At 43.3% G+C, this 17,052-nt stretch overlaps 1 protein-coding gene and 1 pseudogene across 2 annotated transcripts; one reads left to right on the top strand and one right to left on the bottom strand.

Moving 5' to 3' along the window:
- The first annotated feature begins 5,997 nt into the window (after window positions 1–5,997).
- LOC138990528 (TP53-regulated inhibitor of apoptosis 1 pseudogene) lies at window positions 5,998–7,504 on the top strand (annotated as a pseudogene).
- Window positions 7,505–7,549: 45 nt separating this feature from the next.
- Window positions 7,550–16,655, bottom strand: SNRPB (small nuclear ribonucleoprotein polypeptides B and B1). Of its 2 annotated transcripts, none has more exons than XM_070381333.1 (7): window positions 16,499–16,655; window positions 13,665–13,816; window positions 11,849–11,960; window positions 9,855–10,007; window positions 9,002–9,140; window positions 8,547–8,672; window positions 7,550–7,854 (listed from the first exon to the last, which is right to left on the bottom strand). In XM_070381333.1, the coding sequence occupies exons 1-7, from the start codon at window positions 16,499–16,501 to the stop codon at window positions 7,844–7,846; spliced, it is 696 nt and encodes a 231-aa protein (XP_070237434.1). In that variant the 5' UTR covers window positions 16,502–16,655; the 3' UTR covers window positions 7,550–7,843. The 2 variants fall into 2 exon arrangements, with proteins under 2 accessions (XP_070237434.1, XP_014333117.1); XM_014477631.2 differs by having other exon boundaries at window positions 7,550–7,710.
- Between the last annotated feature and the right edge of the window lie 397 nt (window positions 16,656–17,052).

The raw sequence follows: 17,052 nt of genomic DNA, 5'->3' as shown, positions 1-17,052 counted from the left end.
ATAAAATTAAAATATGAATATTTTAAAGAAAGTTATTTGGAAGAAAATCTATGACAAACCTAGACAGTATATTAAAAAGCAGACCTCATTTTGCCAACAAAGGTACATATAGTCAAAGCTATGGTTTCTCCAGTAGTCATGTATGGATGTGAGAGTTGGACCATAAAGAAGGCTGAGTGCCAAAGAACTGATGCTTTCAAACTGTGGTGCTGGAGAAGACTCTTAAGAGTCCCTTGGACAGCAAGGAGATCAAACCAGTCAGTCCTAAAGGAAGTCAACCCTGAATATTCATTGGAAGGACTGATGCTGAAGCCGATATTCCAATATTTTGGCCACCTGTTGTGAAGAGCCAACTCATTGGAAAAGACCCTGATGCTGGGAAGGATTGAGGGCAGGAGGGGAAGGGGGTGAGAGAGGATGAGATGATTGGATGACATCACCAACTCAATGGACATGAGTTTGAGCAAACTCTAGGAGATAGTGAAGGAAGGGAAGCCTGGCGTGCTACAGTTCATGGGATCACAAAGAGTTGGAATGACTTAGTGACTGAACAATTACAACAACAAATATCTCAATTTTAAAAAAAAAGAACATGCAAACTAAAAACAAAAAGGAGCCATATATGCCCTGCTGGGTCTAGTTTTGAGGGAAGAGATAAACAGGCCCCTGCACTAGACAGACAGAGAAGGCAGTGGCACCCCACTCCAGTACTCTTGCCTGGAAAATCCCATGGACGGAGGAGCCTGGTAGGCAGCAGTCCATGGGGTCGCTAAGAGTAGGACACTGAGCGACTTCCCTTTCACTTTTCACTTTCATGCATTGGAGAAGGAAATGGCAACCCACTCCAGTGTTCTTGCCTGGAGAATCCCAGGGACAGGGGAGCCTGGTGGACTGCCGTCTCTGGGGTCGCACAGAGTTGGACACGACTGAAGCGACTTAGCAGCAGCAGCAGCAGCACTAAACAGACGGTGCTTGTTAAGTGGAGTAAATTTGGAGCTTTGTTCTCACCCAGACACTCCAAGGACAAAGCTAATGGCAGAAGCTGAGCTCTGCTAAAGTGGAGATAAGATGACCACTCCTGAGGTCAAGTGAAACTTCCCTGTCTGCACATGCAGAGGAAGGCTCCTTGGGGGTCAGAAAGGGAAGAAGGGCTACCCTGGTGGCTCAGTGGTAAAGAATACACCTGCCAATGCAGGAGACACAAGTCAATCCCAGATCCAGGATGATCCCACATGCCACAGAGCAACTGGGCCTGTGCACTACAACTATTGAGCCTGTGCTCTAGAGTCTAGGAACCACACCTCTGAGCTCACACACCCTAGAGCCTGTGCTCTGCAACAAGAGAAACCACCACAATGAGAAGCCTGTGCACTGCAACTGGAGAGCAGCCCCTGCTCACTCCAACCAGAGAAAAGTCTGGCAGCAATGAAGACCCAGGACAGCCAAAAAGAGAAAGAAAAAAGAAAGAAACACCAGGACAAGTAGAGGGAGGATTAAGGAGGGAGAGACAGTGAAAAAAAAAGCTTAAAAAAGTGGGGGGGTTGGGGGAGGGAGCAACACCTTCCCATAATAAGTGTAGACATGTACCCACAAGCCTCTGTGGTGGAATCTTAGAAAAATGTTGCATAGGCATCTGGGGGAGAGTCCAAGGACTAGTTAGGAGTGAAGAAAGAAACAAGATAATTGGCCAAATGTAAACAAAGACACTGAAGGACTGTCCTATATGAGTGATTTCAATCACCTCTTTGTGTGGATCACAGCAAAATGTGGAAAATTCTTAAAGAGATGGGAATACCAGACCACCTTACCTGTCTCCTGAGAAAGCTGTATGCAGGTCAAGAAGCAACAGTTAGAACCAGACATGGAACAACAGATTGGATCCAAATAGGGAAAGGAGTACGTCAAGGCTGTATTGTCATCCTGCTTATTTAATGTCTATGCAGAGTACATCATGAGAAATGCTGGGCTGGAAGAAACACAAGCTGGAATCAAGATTGTCGGGAGAAATATCAATAACCTCAGATATGCAGATGACACCCCCTTATGGCAGAAAGTGAAAAGGAACTAAACAGCCTGTTGATGAAGATGAAAGAAGAGAGTGAAAAAGCCAGCTTAAAACTCAACATTCAAAAAATGAAGATCATGGCATCTGATCCCATCACTTCATGGCAAATAGATGGGGAAACAATGGAAACAGTGACAGACTTTATTTTCTTGGACTCCAAAATCACTGCAGTGGTGACTGCAGCCATGAAATTAAAAATGCTCCTTGGAAGAAAAGCTATGACAAACCTAGACAGTCTATTAAGGAGCAGAGATATTACTTTGCCAACAAAGGTCTGTATAATCAAAGCTATTGTTTTTCCAGTAGTCATGTATGGATGACTTGAACCATAGACAGTTGAACCATAAAGGCTGAGCGCCAAAGAACTGATGCTTTTGAACTGTGGTGTTGGAGAAGACTCTTGAGAGTCCCTTGGATAGCAAGATCAAACCAGTCAATCCTAAAGGAAATCAACCCTGAATATTCATTGGAAGGACTGATGCTGAAGTTGAAGCTCCAATATTTTGGCCACCTGATGTGAAGAGCTGACTCATTAGAAAAGACCCTGATGCTGGGAAAGGTTGAAGGCAGAAGGGGACAACAAAGGACAAGATGGTTAAATGGCATCACTGACTCAGTGGACATGAGTTTGAGCAAGCTCCAGGAGATGAAGCTGGTGTGCGGCAGTCCATGGGGTTAGAGTTGGACATGACTGATCGACTGAACAACAAATCACCTCTAATCTGTGTCCTGCCTCAGTAGAGGGTGCCCATACTCTTTCTTTCTAGCTGTGTATCTCTGGCTTGCTTCAGTGTTTATTTATTTATTTATTTTTGCAGTATCTTTTTTTTAATGCCATACAGTATATATAACTTTTTAAAAAATTTTTACAATGCTGTGTTGGTTTCTACCATACAACTCAAATCAGCCATAATTATACACACAACCCTTCCCTTCTCCCCGCACCCCCCCCCCATCCCATCCCTCCAGGTCATCACAGAGCACATGAATAGGCTCCCTGCACTACACAGCAACTTCTCACTAGTATCCATCTTACACCTGATAGTATACATATATATGCTGATGCTGCTTTCTCTGTCCCCCTTTCCCTCCCCCACTGCATCCACAAGGCCATTCTCTACACCTGCATCTTCATTCCTTCCTTGCAAATAGCTTCATCAATATCATTTTTCTAGATTCTGTATGTGTTAATACATTATTTTTCTTACTTCACTCTGTATAACATGCTCTAGATTCGTTCACCTGTCTTAAATAAACAAACTGTTTCTCTGTTGTGCTCTCCCACATCTCATGCTGTCTCAAATAATAAACTTCACACCTGTTTTCAGTTTCTGCCTCTTTGAAAAATCCTTTCAAAAGGGTAAGAGGGAAACTTTACTTCTAACCTCTAGCCCCTGGTGGTCTAGTAGCTAGGATTCCTGGTTTTCATCCAGGCTGCGTGGGTGTGTGCTGTCACTCAGTCATGTCCGATTCTTTGCAACCCCATGGACTGTAGCCCACCAGACTCCTCTGTCCATGGGATTCTCCAAGCAAGAATACTGGAGTGGGCTGCCATGCCTCCTCCAGGGGATCGAACCCGCATCTCTTTATGTCTCCCACACTGGCAGATGGGTTCTTCACAACTAGTGCCGCCTGGGAAGCCCCTTCTCCAAGCTACCCATGTTCAATTCCTGGGCAGGGAAGTAAGATCCCTCTTCAGGGCTGCTCCCTGTTGTCTCTCTGAGATCAGTTTCTTTTACTTAGCAGAATATTCTCAAGGTTCATCCAAATAGTAGCAGTATCAATATTTCATTCCTTTTATGGCTAATATTCCATTGAATGTACAGCCCACAATTTACCTATTAATTAATCCACTGATGGGACAGTTGGGCTGTTCCCACCTTTTGCCTGTTATGAATTCTACTACAAACATTCCTATACAAGTTTCTGTGTAGACATATATTTTCATTTCTCTTGGATACATACTTAAGAGTAGAATCATATGGTAATTCTGTTTATCTTTTTGAGGAACAGTCAAATCATTTTACATAGTCACTGCAACATTTTACATTCTTACCAGTAATGCAGTATTTCTCCAGATCCTTGCCAGCTTTTTTCCCCCATTAAAGTCATCCTAGTGGGTTGAAGTGATATCTCATTGTGGGTTTGATTTGAATTTCTTTCATGACCAATGATGAAGTTTTTCATGTGTTGCCCATTTGTATATCTTCTTTGAAGAAATGTGTATTCCTTTGTTGACTTGTTAATTGGGCTGTTTATCTATAGTTTTGAAAGTTCTTTATATAAAATTAGTAGTCTGGATTTTAAACACAAATCAGATATATGCTTTGCAAATATTTTCTTCCATTCTGTAAGCTACATTTTCACATTTTTGATAATGTCCTTTGATGCAATTTCTAAATTTGATGAAATCCATTTTTTTTTTTTCCTTGAGCTTTTAGTGTCAAATATAAGACTGAGCGACTGATCTGATCTGATCTGATCTGGTAAGAATGCAACCCCAGGTCACCAAGACTTGTTTTCTTCTGGCAATTTAGTTTTAGTTCTTATAAACTGTTAATCCATTTTGTTAATGAGTGATATATGAAGTGAGGCAGGTGACCAACTTCATTCTTTTCTATGTGGTTTTGCGATTGTCTTAGCACCACTTGTCCAACAGACTACCCTTTTCCCAGTGAAAGGTGTTGACACTTTCATGGTCAAATATGCAACGGCTTATTTCTGGGTTCTCAATTCTATTCCACTGGTCTGTATCTATCCTTATGCCAGTACCAGAGTTTTGATTACTCAAGCTTTGTAGTTAAGTTTTGAAATTAAAAGTGAGATATCAAGATTGTTCTTGCTATTCAGTGTCCCTTGCAGCTTCATAGAATTTGAGGATGAGCTTCATTTCTGCAAAAAGATCTCTTGGAATTTTGTTAGATTGCATATAATCTATATTTCTTTGGGAAATACAGCCATTTTAATACTGTCTTTCAATTCATGAATATGGTAGGTATTTCCATTTTTTCTTTCAGGATGTTCTTGTCAGCATACAAATCTTCCACAACCTTGGTTAAATTGATTCCTAAGTATATTATTCTCTTGGATGCTGTTGTAAATGGACCTTTTTTCAGACTATAGATAGTATATAGAAATACAATTGCACTCTCCTAACTTGCAATTTTGCTGAATTCAATTATCACATCTAGGAGCTTTCTTATGTATTCTTTATGATTTTCCACATACAGAATTTCCACATAAAGGAAGAATACAATCTTCCTTTCCAATTTGGCTTTTTCCTTCTTAATTACTCTGGGTAGACCTTCCAGTATAATTTTAAAAAGCAGTGGTTGAAGTGGGGACACTTATTTCTGATCTTAAGGGTAAAGTTTTCAACCTTTCATTATGTTAGCTGTGGGCTTTTCATTAAAAACACACACACACACACACACACACACACACCTGTATCATGTTTATAAATTTCCCTTCTATTCCTAATGTGTTAGAATTTTATCCAATGTCTTCTTACTGAGATGACCATACAGCTTTTTCCTTGTCCTATTAACTTGTTACATTTGACTGTTTTTATACTGAACCACTTTTATTTCCCTGGACAAACACCTTCATTCTCCAACGGTAGTCTCTCCTTTTCCACCAAGTTCTTTTACATTTAGGATGGTCCTCCATCCCATGCAGTAATTTTAGAGTATTCACTTTATTTCTGTAGCCTTTTTAAGCTTGATGTACTAATAGAGTACTGTTTAGTGACCTATCGAACAGACTTTGGGTGGAAGAAATTGATACCCCACAACTCAAAAATCAGATTATATACATGCATATGACCCCAGGAGAAAGTTATACCAAAACTGTTCCTCTTCCAATAGGATTCATTTCATTTTTATTACTTGCTTCACACTTTTTGTATTTTGGCTGCGATGGGTCTTCTTGGCAGTGCACAGGCTTCTCTTGTGGCATGCAGGCTCTAGAGTGTGCAGGCTCAGTAGTTGAGGCACACGGGCTTAGTTGCTCCAAGGCCTATGGGATTTTAGTTCTCCAACCAGGAATTGTCCCCTGCTTTGGAAGGTGGATTCTTAGCCACTGGATCAGAGATGTCTCAGTATTTGCTTCATAGTTTATTATAGAAAAATGATAAAGCACTGCTCAACCACCACAGACACTGACATCGTGAACAATGTAGGGGAGGCTTGCACCACCTCGAAAGCTGAATACAACCAGTGGTTCAATCACTGGTTTGCCAGTAATTTCCTCAAGGGGAATGGCTCCAGGGATCCATGCACAGGCCTCTTCAAGTGCTACCAGCAGTGTGTTTAGAAAGCAATGAAGGAGAAGATTCCTATTGAAAGACTGGAGTTCTTGGGCCATGGCAAAGAAAAACCTGAAAAAGTGCTTCTTGATCTTGACAGTAACTTTGAAAATGGACTCCTCAGATCAGGAAATTGAGGACTCTCAATCATATCAAAGACATGAAGATAGCCATCAATTTGACAAATTTAGGAAGGAGAAGTTTCCTTTCCTTCTTGCTTTTTCCTTACTTGTAAAAGATGATGAACCATCACTCTTTGCTTCTAGCTAGTTCTGGCAACTCAGCAGGAACTTCATGTGCTAAATAATGGAATTATTTGGGATTATGGTTGCAATACTTGGTCTAGGATCAGTTTTACATATATCGTGTATGTAAATGCCATTAGGTTTGTCAGGATGACCAAGGACTCCTGACCTTTTGAGTTATACTTCAAAGGACATTCCGTTACATGCACCAAACTAGGGTGATCGTCCGTAGAAGCAACTGGTTAGGATCTCTCTTTTCTCTCAGGGAGTGAATTTTCTGGAAAGGATTCCCAGCGTAACAGTTCCAAGCAATGCTTGAGTAGTTTTGTTTTTAAATAGTAAATTAATTGTTAACATTGCTGGTGGACTGCGTTAGCCAAGAGGAAGACAGCTTTTAACAGTTCCCTTGTTAACAAGAGGTGTCAGATCTCACATTAAGATGTGAAAACTTCCAGAACGGTGTGGGGAACACCATTTCAGAGCTCATGGAGTAGTTTAGGAATTAAGATCTTTAGAGAGGCTATGGAGAAAGATCCTAAATTGTAAAGACTTGTTGCCAACTTTCAACTTTAAGATGGAATTGTAAATTTAGTTTCTAAAGAAAATAAAGTGCTGCTTAAGAAGTTATCTTGATTAGTGCCTTCCAAAGAGGATATACCAATTCACAACCCTCACCAATACAGTATTAAAGTTAACAAGATGATTTTTGCCAGTATAACAGGTGAAAATGTCTGCTTACAGTTCAATTTTGTAATTCTCTTGAATGAGACTGTGCATCCCTGCAAATAAATACAGTATTTTACAAGGGAAACAGCTAAGGATTAGGGCTAAGGAAACAGGATTGGGGCTAGTTTTTCCAAGGCAACCCTTCTTGATTCTTATCAAGCACCCAATACATCAACAGTTTTTCTGAAAATAAACAAACATACTAGGTGCATTTGTAATATTCTCTTAAAGAGTTTATTATAAACTAGTGTCACAGGCCACAAGGAAGTAAAAGGACTATGTACAGCCTTACGGGAAACAGGCAGGGAGCTGAGGAGGGCCAAGATGAGCCTAGGGCCTTGGTGGGCGCATTCCCGGGGGAGGGGGCCCTGTAAGGGAAACCAGACAATCCGGTGAGACTCCGCGAACAACGGCTTAACAAACAAACAGGTGTGGTAACGTGGCCCTGGAGAATCGGGCCCAAGCCTCTGTGGAGCTACTTCCATAACTCTGTGGCCAAGGTCAAAGAAGGCCTGAAGTAAGAGTAAGAAGTTTAGTCAGTGCCTGATCTGCAACTCAAATCCCCACCCTACCCCAGCCTCCCACACCCGGCAGTTACCAAATGCTCAGAGGGGTACTTCTCTGGGGCCATGGGCTCCTAAGCTTACAAAGCTCAGTAATGGAAAACTATAAATACAGTGATCAGCCAGTTTGGCCACGGGTTAACTTATAGGCCACTATGGCTTCATGAAAAGAACACTGGCCTGGACACTGAGCTCTCTATGGGCCTGTTTCTCGCCTACAAAACAAAAGAACTGATCTGCATCAGCATTTCTCAAACTGGAGTTAAACAGATAATCCATAATAAATAGTACAGCAAAGCCCAGAGTCCCTCCTTAATTAATAGCCACTCCCAAACCAAAGGGCCTAAGACCTTTCTTGGTCATGCAACAAAATGCACTATTTTACAGTGACCAGAGAATACTGCCTTAGATACTGGAAGTACTGTGTACAGGGAGGTTCTCACTATTCTAAGAGGGAGGTAAGGTCCATTTAAGAAATGCTTGCTCCCTCTTTCCTTTCTGAACAAAGCTGTCCTCTAAGTGTTCACTTCCCTAAACTTAAGGCATAAAAGCCAAGAAGGTATGATCAAAATCCAACCTTCTCTCTAATTCCTAACCCAACCTAGCTCTAGGGAATCAACGCCACTGCTACAGGCACTTACCTCGCATCCCTGGGGGAGGAGGCCGCATCCCCGGTGGCGGCATGCCCATAGGAGTTCCTCGTCCAGGTGGGATCCCCATTGGGGGACCCATGGGAGGCCTCATACCAGGAGGTGGGCCCATCATGCCTGCAAGAGAAAAATCCCAAGAATACAGCTCAAGTGTCCATCATAGCAGGAAAAGTACAAAAGGTAGCAGGAAACGTACAAAACTGTTCACCACATTCTAAGACAGAGGGACCATTCCACCCTTCCAGTCCTTCCTAGCACTAGGACTTGAGACAGAGATAGAGCTCTAGTCTGGCTAGTTCCAAAGTCAGTCAACCAAGCTGGATCTCAGAGTAATCCTGCTTAATTACACAAACTCGTCATTAGTTTCAGTCAAGGGTATGTCTCATCATAAATCCAGCTAAGGCATCTTCTATCAACTAACAATGGACTCCTCCTGGGCTCCTCACCTGGAGGGGGTGCCCCTCGGCCCATGGGTGGTGGAGGACCTGCACGGCCAGGTGGGTACTGGGTTGGGGCCCCTGCAATACTGGCTGTGGCTGCAGCTGCAGCTGCTGCAACAGTACCTCTTCCTTGTGGGGTCATCACCTAGGAAGACACAGGAAAGAAGTTAGGCAGAACAGTACAGTGCAATGCAGTACCCCTCTCTCCTCTCCAACTTGGTAAAGAAACAGCAGACACCAAATCCACTGAGCTACAACTCAAAGCATCAGACTTCCTATCAAAACCTATTATGCCAGAGGAGATCAAGCGTGATCTTAAGTTCAATTCCTGTTTTCCAGGCCTAAGTTAAGGATGCCCAATCCAAATTAGATAAGGCATTTGCATGCTCAAACAGGCCTGACAATAGGTTGTAAAAGCTATAGTACAGCTGATCCTTGAACATGGTTTTAATCTGCCAGGGTTCACTTATAGGCATTCTTCTCCCTAAATACATACTACAGTACTGTGCACATTCTTGGCTTGAATCCATGGACATAATGAGCCAACTGTAAAGTTATATACAAATTTTCACCTGCAGAGTTGGCATTCCTAACACCCATATTGTGCAAGGGTCAAGATTTCAAATGTTGTCACGGAAATACTTTAATACAGTTGGTCAAAAACTTTTCATGCATCTCTTACAGCATCAAAATAATGTATAATAGCAAGCTTTCCTTTTTGCTTGACTCTCCAACCGTGTATGAAGCACAGTGAAATACTGATAGCTTGACAATCACAGCCTAGTTGGTCATTCTGGACTCAGATCTTCACTCTATCCTTTAATTACAGAAGGTGGTGCCCCTTCCTCCAACTCCTCACCTGTTGGGATGGACCACCAACCCCACGGACTGGCCCAGCAAGTCCTGCAGGAGCCTGAGGCATAGGAACCCCAGCTGGGATTCCTCTACCAGCAGCTCTGCCAATCCCTGGGCCCCCAGCAGCTCCAGCAAGTGGCACTCGGGCAATGCCAGTCTGAAAAATAAATATATGTTAATACACTTGTGGCCTAGAGAATAAGAAGTACACTTTGGAATATCACTGCCAAGAGAACCCCTCAGATTTACAGGGCATCAAAACACCTTCTTATAAACACTATCCATTCCTGTTAACACCACTCCTCCTCCATCCAAGATTATATGCCTAGCAGGCTAAAAGAACTTAAGAGTTTTAAGTCAAGAGAAGCACACACAACTCAACCAATATGCATTCCTATGAAAATTAAATAAACAAACAGCTAAGCCTCCACCCAAAAGGGTGTCTATGTTAGATCAGAGTTTTGACCTGACAAAGAGATATGAGGTCCAGTCCCAGCTCTGATTCTCACTTGGTGGGTGATAGTGGGGATAGTGGGCAAGTAATCCCACCATTCTAGTACTGCTTCCTTATCTGCCAATGAAGAGGTTTTAACAAAACTGGTTGTGGTCCTGAAGGTTTACAATTGGCTACATTAGAGTAGCAAATTCTACTGGAAATAGATACCAAAGCTATGAATAGGTCCATAGGCCTTGAATCAGAAACACGGTTAACATCCTTTGTATATAAGAGTCTAAACAGAAGGAAAGAACTAGGATAAACTACTCTGCACTCACTTGAAAGTATCTTTAACATATCTTTAAATACAGCAACTTTGGAAAAATGTTTACAATGTTAAGTTAAAAAGCAGACTGATACATACTTATTACAAGTAAAAAAAAAAACCCAACATATATATATGGACAAAAATTAAAACAAGGTAACAAGATTATTCCTTTAACAAACAGTATCTTAAAAACAAAAAAGGGAAAACAAATTTGGTTAGATTCTCTAAAGCCTCTTCTATTTCTAAAGGGAGGCTGATGTTAATGAACCAATACTGCTGCTGCTGCTGCTAAGTCGCTTCAGTCGTGTCCAACTCTGTGCGACCCCAGAGACGGCAGCCCACCAGGCTCCCCCGTCCCTGGGATTCTCCAGGCAAGAACACTGGAGTGGGTTGCCAGTGCCTTCTCCAATGCATGAAAGTGAAAAGTGAAAGTGAAGTCGCTCAGTCATGTCCGACTCTTAGCGACCCCATGGACTGCAGCCCACCAGGCTCCTCCGTCCATGGGATTTTCCAGGCAAGAGTACTGGAATGGGGTGCCATTGCCTTACTGCTTGGAATCAAATGACAGTTTCACTACTTTCCAGCTGTGCCACCTTGTGCAAGTTACTAAACTTCAATTTGCATTATCTATAAAGTGGGAATAATCTATCTCAAAAGACTGTTACATGGATTAAATACTGAAGGGCTTGGCAAATAGCAGATGCTTAATTAAATATTAACTATTATTCCACAACTTTACAAAAAATATACATGTATTCTATTGTTTGGAGTTACAATTTTTTATGGTCCAACTTCCATGCATTGGGGAAGGAAATGGCAAGCCACTCCAGTGTTCTTGCCTGGAAAATCCCAGGGACGGGGGAGCCTGGTGGGCTGCCGTCTATGGGGTCGCACAGAGTCAGACACGACTAAAGTGACTTAGCAACAGCAGCAGACTGTCATCACATTAAGAACTGACCCAGGAGGCCTTAAGTGCCTCTTCTATTGACTATGTACATCTACTAAGAAAAGAGGGATTTAAAGTTACAAACCCTCAAATCCTAGCTCCTTACTTCTGACTTGCAAAGTAACCTCTTTAAGATTCTGGTTTATTATCTGTATAACGGAAACAGAAACCAGAAGATACCTGTGAGTACTGCAATGAAACAGAGAACCCCACACAGGGCCCAGCTCAGGGTGGCACCTCCCTTGCACAAGGTTCCTGGCCTTGCACTGGCTCTCAGTTCTGACTTACATCTTTTGGAGGTGGTCCCTCTACTGTCATTGAGACCAGGTTCTCCCCTCGAAGTAGCACAAGACCAAGGACTCGCTTCTCTTCTCTCTCTGCTTGTTTTGAGTTCTTTGGTCTAAAGACAGGTTTAGGAGAAGAAACAAAACAAAACAAAAAAAGCATTAGAAAAAGGGTAAAGTTCATATTCACCTACCTAGGGGCCCTCAAAGACTTTTTTTACACTAAATCTACTGACAGGCTAAACTTGTAACCTCCCCCCATCAGATGGTTGTGTCCCATGCCAAGAGAATGCACAGACCAAGAGACAGGACAAGATTCAAGAAAGCCCAGCCCTGGCTCACTCACAAAGCCACCATGAGAGCCTTTCCTCAGTCAACTCTTTGTTGCCATTACCCTTTTTCTTCCTTCAGCTTAAGGCTTTAACAATGTCAGGAAGGCAGTCAAAACAATTCCTCAAGTCAACTGAATCCCATTCACTCTACTTGCATGCAGTATCCTTCTAGTATTAATTCAACCCCACAGAACTATAACGCTGTCTCTCACCTCCCATTAGAAATAGAAGCCATAAAGGAAAAGGTTGAGATTAGCTACATAGAAATTATACTTCTATCCTCAAAGAACAAAAACGAATCTCCAAATACCCACAAGCAGAAAAGGATGAGCAAAATATAAACGAGATAAGACTGGGAAAAAGTAATTGCAACAAGATAGGGAAAGGAAAGTCAAAGCCAATATCCTAAAATTAAAGGAAATACAAAATACCTTGATTTTTAAAAATTACTTAAAGGTTTCATTTTAATGATTTTTATATAAATTTTCTGTGGGTGGTCATTTTTTCCTCTTTTTAAAAACTTATCTATAGTTCTTATTTTTTAAAAAAAAGCATGTACTGCCCTTTCACAATTTAAAAAAAAATCCTTTATGGGTATCTTAAGTTTTTTCTCATATACTTCTATGTACTTTTAAAAAATATTTCTAATGGGCACATTTTCATTACCAGAATAAAGTTAGTCTCATTCAAAAATGTTGGCCACTCTCTAATGTGCACCTGGCACTCAGCCATCACTACCATTTTCTGTCCTATCCTTCTTGACCTCATGCCACAAAGAAAACAAAAGTCCCAAAAAGAATCGAAGGGAATTAACAGCCACTGGCAACACACTATGGACACTCCAGTGGCAAAAGAGAGCTGGATGGTCAAGGAAATTACATAACTTCTTTGGGCCTCAAGATGCCTTGACTGTAAAACAGAATGAAGCACTAGACCACATCTTTTACTAGGCTAGACGCTTAAGATCTGTGAGTCCTAAGACAAGGGAATCATCTAACAAATTATGGGATTGTATTCTCCAATTGTTTCTATAAATGACAACAAAAATCACTGGCCCCAAACCCACAAGGGGAGTTGAGCACTTACCCTGAAGAGGGTCAGAGGCTTCTTAAAGCAGTTTCAGACCAGGCTGCACTGTGAGAGCCCTTTAGGCTACAGCTTTACAAATAGGCAATGAGGCCAGAAAATCAAGCTCTCCCCCCTTACACACCTGTGGGGAGAACATGAGAGCCCTTTACCCCAGTACCCAGGGGCACACAAAATCAGAGAAATAAAAAGCCTGGCAGCCCTCCTTACAACTTGTACTCTGCTAGAAATAAAGAGCAAGACTAAGGAAAGAGATTTAAGAAACTCTCCATTTTAATCTGCCCTGTAAAACAGGAGAGCAAACTGAGAGGAACCAGCCAGCTAGTCACCACCTATCACTTGCCCCACCCACCCAATCCACTCCCCATCCACTCAACCCCTCCCCAGCAGCCCACTCCTTACTTGATCTTCCTGAACTCATCACAGTCACAGAGGATCAAATTCATATGCTTGTCAAAAGCTTTAAAGGTGCCAATGAAGATACGGCCATCTTGCAGGATACACCTCATCCTGTAGTCAATGTGCTGCAGCATCTTGCTGCTCTTGCCCACAGTCTGCAAGGAGAAATCAGCAGGAATGAGACTCAGCTCCTTTGGACCCACAAAACTGTTGTCTTTCCTTAAAACTTCTGCTGCAGCCTTCTTTTCTGTTTGTCTTTCTAAGTATTCTATCTTTCAACCACAGCCATTTCCTAGGAATTCTCTCACCTGTTTTCAAACCTGACCTGTTAGTCCCCCTTCCCGTAAAATCATCTTTTTTATATAACAATTGCCTTTGTCTATATTGTATATCTTTGTCTATGCTGTAGTCATGTATGGATGTGAGAGTTGGACTATAAAGAAAGCTGAGTGCCAAAGAATTGATGCTTTTGTACTGTGGTGTAGGAAAAGACTCGAGAGTCCCTTGGACAGCAAGGAGATCCAAGCAGTCCATCCTAAAGGAAATCAGTCCTGAATATTCATTGGAAGGACTGATGCTGAAGCTGAAACTCCAATACTTTGGCCACCTGATGTGAAGACCTGACTCATCTGAAAAGACCCTGATGCTGGGAAAGATTAAAGGTGGGAGAAGGGGACGACAGAGGATGAGATAGTTGCATGGCATCACCAACTCAATGGACATGAGTTTGAGTAAACTCCGGGAGTTGGTGATGGACAGGGAGGCCTGGTGTGCTGCAGTCCATGGGGTCAAAGAGTTGGACACGACCGAGGGACTGAACTGGACTGAATGTTGTATATGTTTCAGAAGTGAGAGGGTAAGATGGCTCCAAACTACTGACACCCATGCATATTAGAGATTAGTGGCCATCTGCCACTGTGCAGATTACAGGTGACTCCGGCGCTGTGGAACACCAACATCCCATTAAAAAGACTGAGTTAAAAAAAAAAAAAGACTGAGTAAAAGAGTTGGAATGAGACCGGCACTAAGAACCCAATCAATGAAGAGCCTGTTATCAGAAAGGAGATGATCAGCTTAGAAGAGAATGGAACCCCCAAATCAGTGATTTGTTAGTGTGTCTCCAAGACTACATTTAGAAACGTTAAAACTTCCTAGTAGTCAGAGTGCTAATGAGTTTGAACACATAATGAGAATATATAAGCTGCCATACTCCTTAACCCAACAACCTTTTCTGCTTCACAGCCTGGCTTCAAATGTAGTTGTGCTAAAACAGAGTATATAGACCTCAGAAGAGGACTGTCAAGTGCCCTTGGCAGTTACATTTCTATGAATAAACAACCTGGCATTTGTTATATCAGCCTCCCATCAGTCTGACCAGTCCTAACTCATCCAAGAGCCTTTGAGGTACCAGGCACTGTGCTTGCTACTCATCTCTGTGAGGTTGGACAAACACAGGTTTTCTGAACCTACAAATGCATGGATCAGAATCTTGACTCCTGTCACCCTGGAGACTCAAGTTATGTGGTGCAGTTTCTTTTACATGACCATTTTAACCAAACTGTAATCACAGCTTCTAACCACTCGGGTCTGAACCGTTACAGTAACATTTACTGCTCCATTTGTCTTCTACAGCTAATTCGCACTGGGCGCTCACTGGCAGGCACTGCCACAAGCACTACTTATCTCATTTAATCCTTAAAATCAGACTTTACAGATAAGGTCAAGAGGCTGTAAGAGGTTAAGCTGTGCTGAAAGCTAGTCAGCCTGAATCCAGTGCCTATTCTTCTAACCAGCTCTCTAAACAACATCCTACTTCCGGTTCACCCAATATATAACAGCTACGTAACAGGTATCTTTCTGAACACAAGTAAGTACGTGTCCTTTTGCTTGTTAAAAATACTTGAATGGCATCCCTTATCACCAACAAAATTAAATAGCATGTAAAGCCTTTAATAATCAGATTCCCGCCAATTCCTCCCACCCCCATTCTTCCCTTTCCCTCTAAGAACTTTCAACAATGCTACCCTTCACGCTTGGCCTTGCAGTCCTTCGAATCTATACCATTCTCTCCCATTTTCGCTGGGGGAAAGCCTGCGTCTTCTAGGACTCTGACAGGGATCACCAAGTCTAGAAAACATTCTTATCCCGCTCCCCGCCGTTACTTTTACTTAACGCTGAATTACCACTCCGAATTATGTTACCCGTGTCTCCAAATAAGAGTGAACGAGGTGAAGAAAGGAAACACTTCATTGTGTAGCCCCAGGGCCTGGAAAGTCTGGCATACTCAAGCATAAATGTATGCTGAACAAAAGAGTTGAACTTTTCCTCCCCTCACTCATCCTCCGTTCCCTCCTTCCCATCTACCAGAATCAAGACTGTTTCCGGCCACAAGTCGTTCCACGTCTTTCCGCAACTCCTCGGACCCTCACCCTTCCCAAGTCTGAGCCTCCCACCGGGTCTTAATCAGTCCTTTTACGGCGCTAGTGCCCGCTCAGAAGCCCCCACACACACACACATATGCCGCAAAGTTTACTCAGCGCCTATGGGATCCCAAGCACTAAGGCCACAGAGGCTTGGAGAGCCCCAGCGCTACCCTCGCGCGCACCAAGCGACTCTAGCCTCGGTCCCTTATTTCCAGCCTTCTCGCCACCCCCGCTCCCCCACCGCCCAGTCCACCGAGGGACGACGGTGTGAGTCTTTCCTACCCAGACGGAGGCGCCGAGGCCCGGGCCTTCACCCCCTGAGGGGCCAACCCATGACCTCCTTCCCGGTTAATCACGATCCCCACCCCACAAGAGACTCAGGAGCTCCCGTGCTGCTGGTCTGCGCCTCCTCACCATGGTGGCGGTTCTGATGGCTCGGATTCCCGCCGGATTCGCCTCCTCGGAGGCCTAGAAGCCCGCGAGTAACTCGCTTCCCGCCGCCGCTACCGGAAATACAACCGCGGGCAAAATGGGGTCGGGTAGAAAGCTGCTTCCGGTCCCGGAGTTGGGCCTTGAGTTCCGGCCGAGGCGCTGAGTTATGAGCTTAGAGCAGGGCGGAGCTTTGGGCGGTGCTATCTTCAGATCCTCTTTGTTGGACAGTTTCCTAGCTTCAGGCGGTACTAGAGCTGCTCCTCTTCACCCTCACTACCCATTCTCCCGCGTCCCAGCCCGTTAACTTTCGGTCCTCATCTCCCGGCACTTTATCCCGGCTCTCTTGTCTACAGGACCTTCTTGGTAGTTCAGCTGGTAAAGAATCTGCCTGTAATGCAGGAGACCCCTGTTTGATTCCTGGGTCGGGAAGATCCCCTGGAGAAGGGATGGGCTACTCAGTCCGATATTCTGGCCTGGAGAATTCCATGGACTGCATCTGTCCATGGAGTCGCAGAGTCAGACACCACTGAAAGACT

The sequence above is a fragment of the Bos mutus genome, chromosome 13 (assembly GCF_027580195.1).
Source record: "Bos mutus isolate GX-2022 chromosome 13, NWIPB_WYAK_1.1, whole genome shotgun sequence".
NCBI lineage: Eukaryota > Metazoa > Chordata > Mammalia > Artiodactyla > Bovidae > Bos > Bos mutus.
The sequence above is the reverse complement of the archived record's forward strand: the minus strand, read 5'-3'. Positions and strand labels throughout refer to the sequence as shown.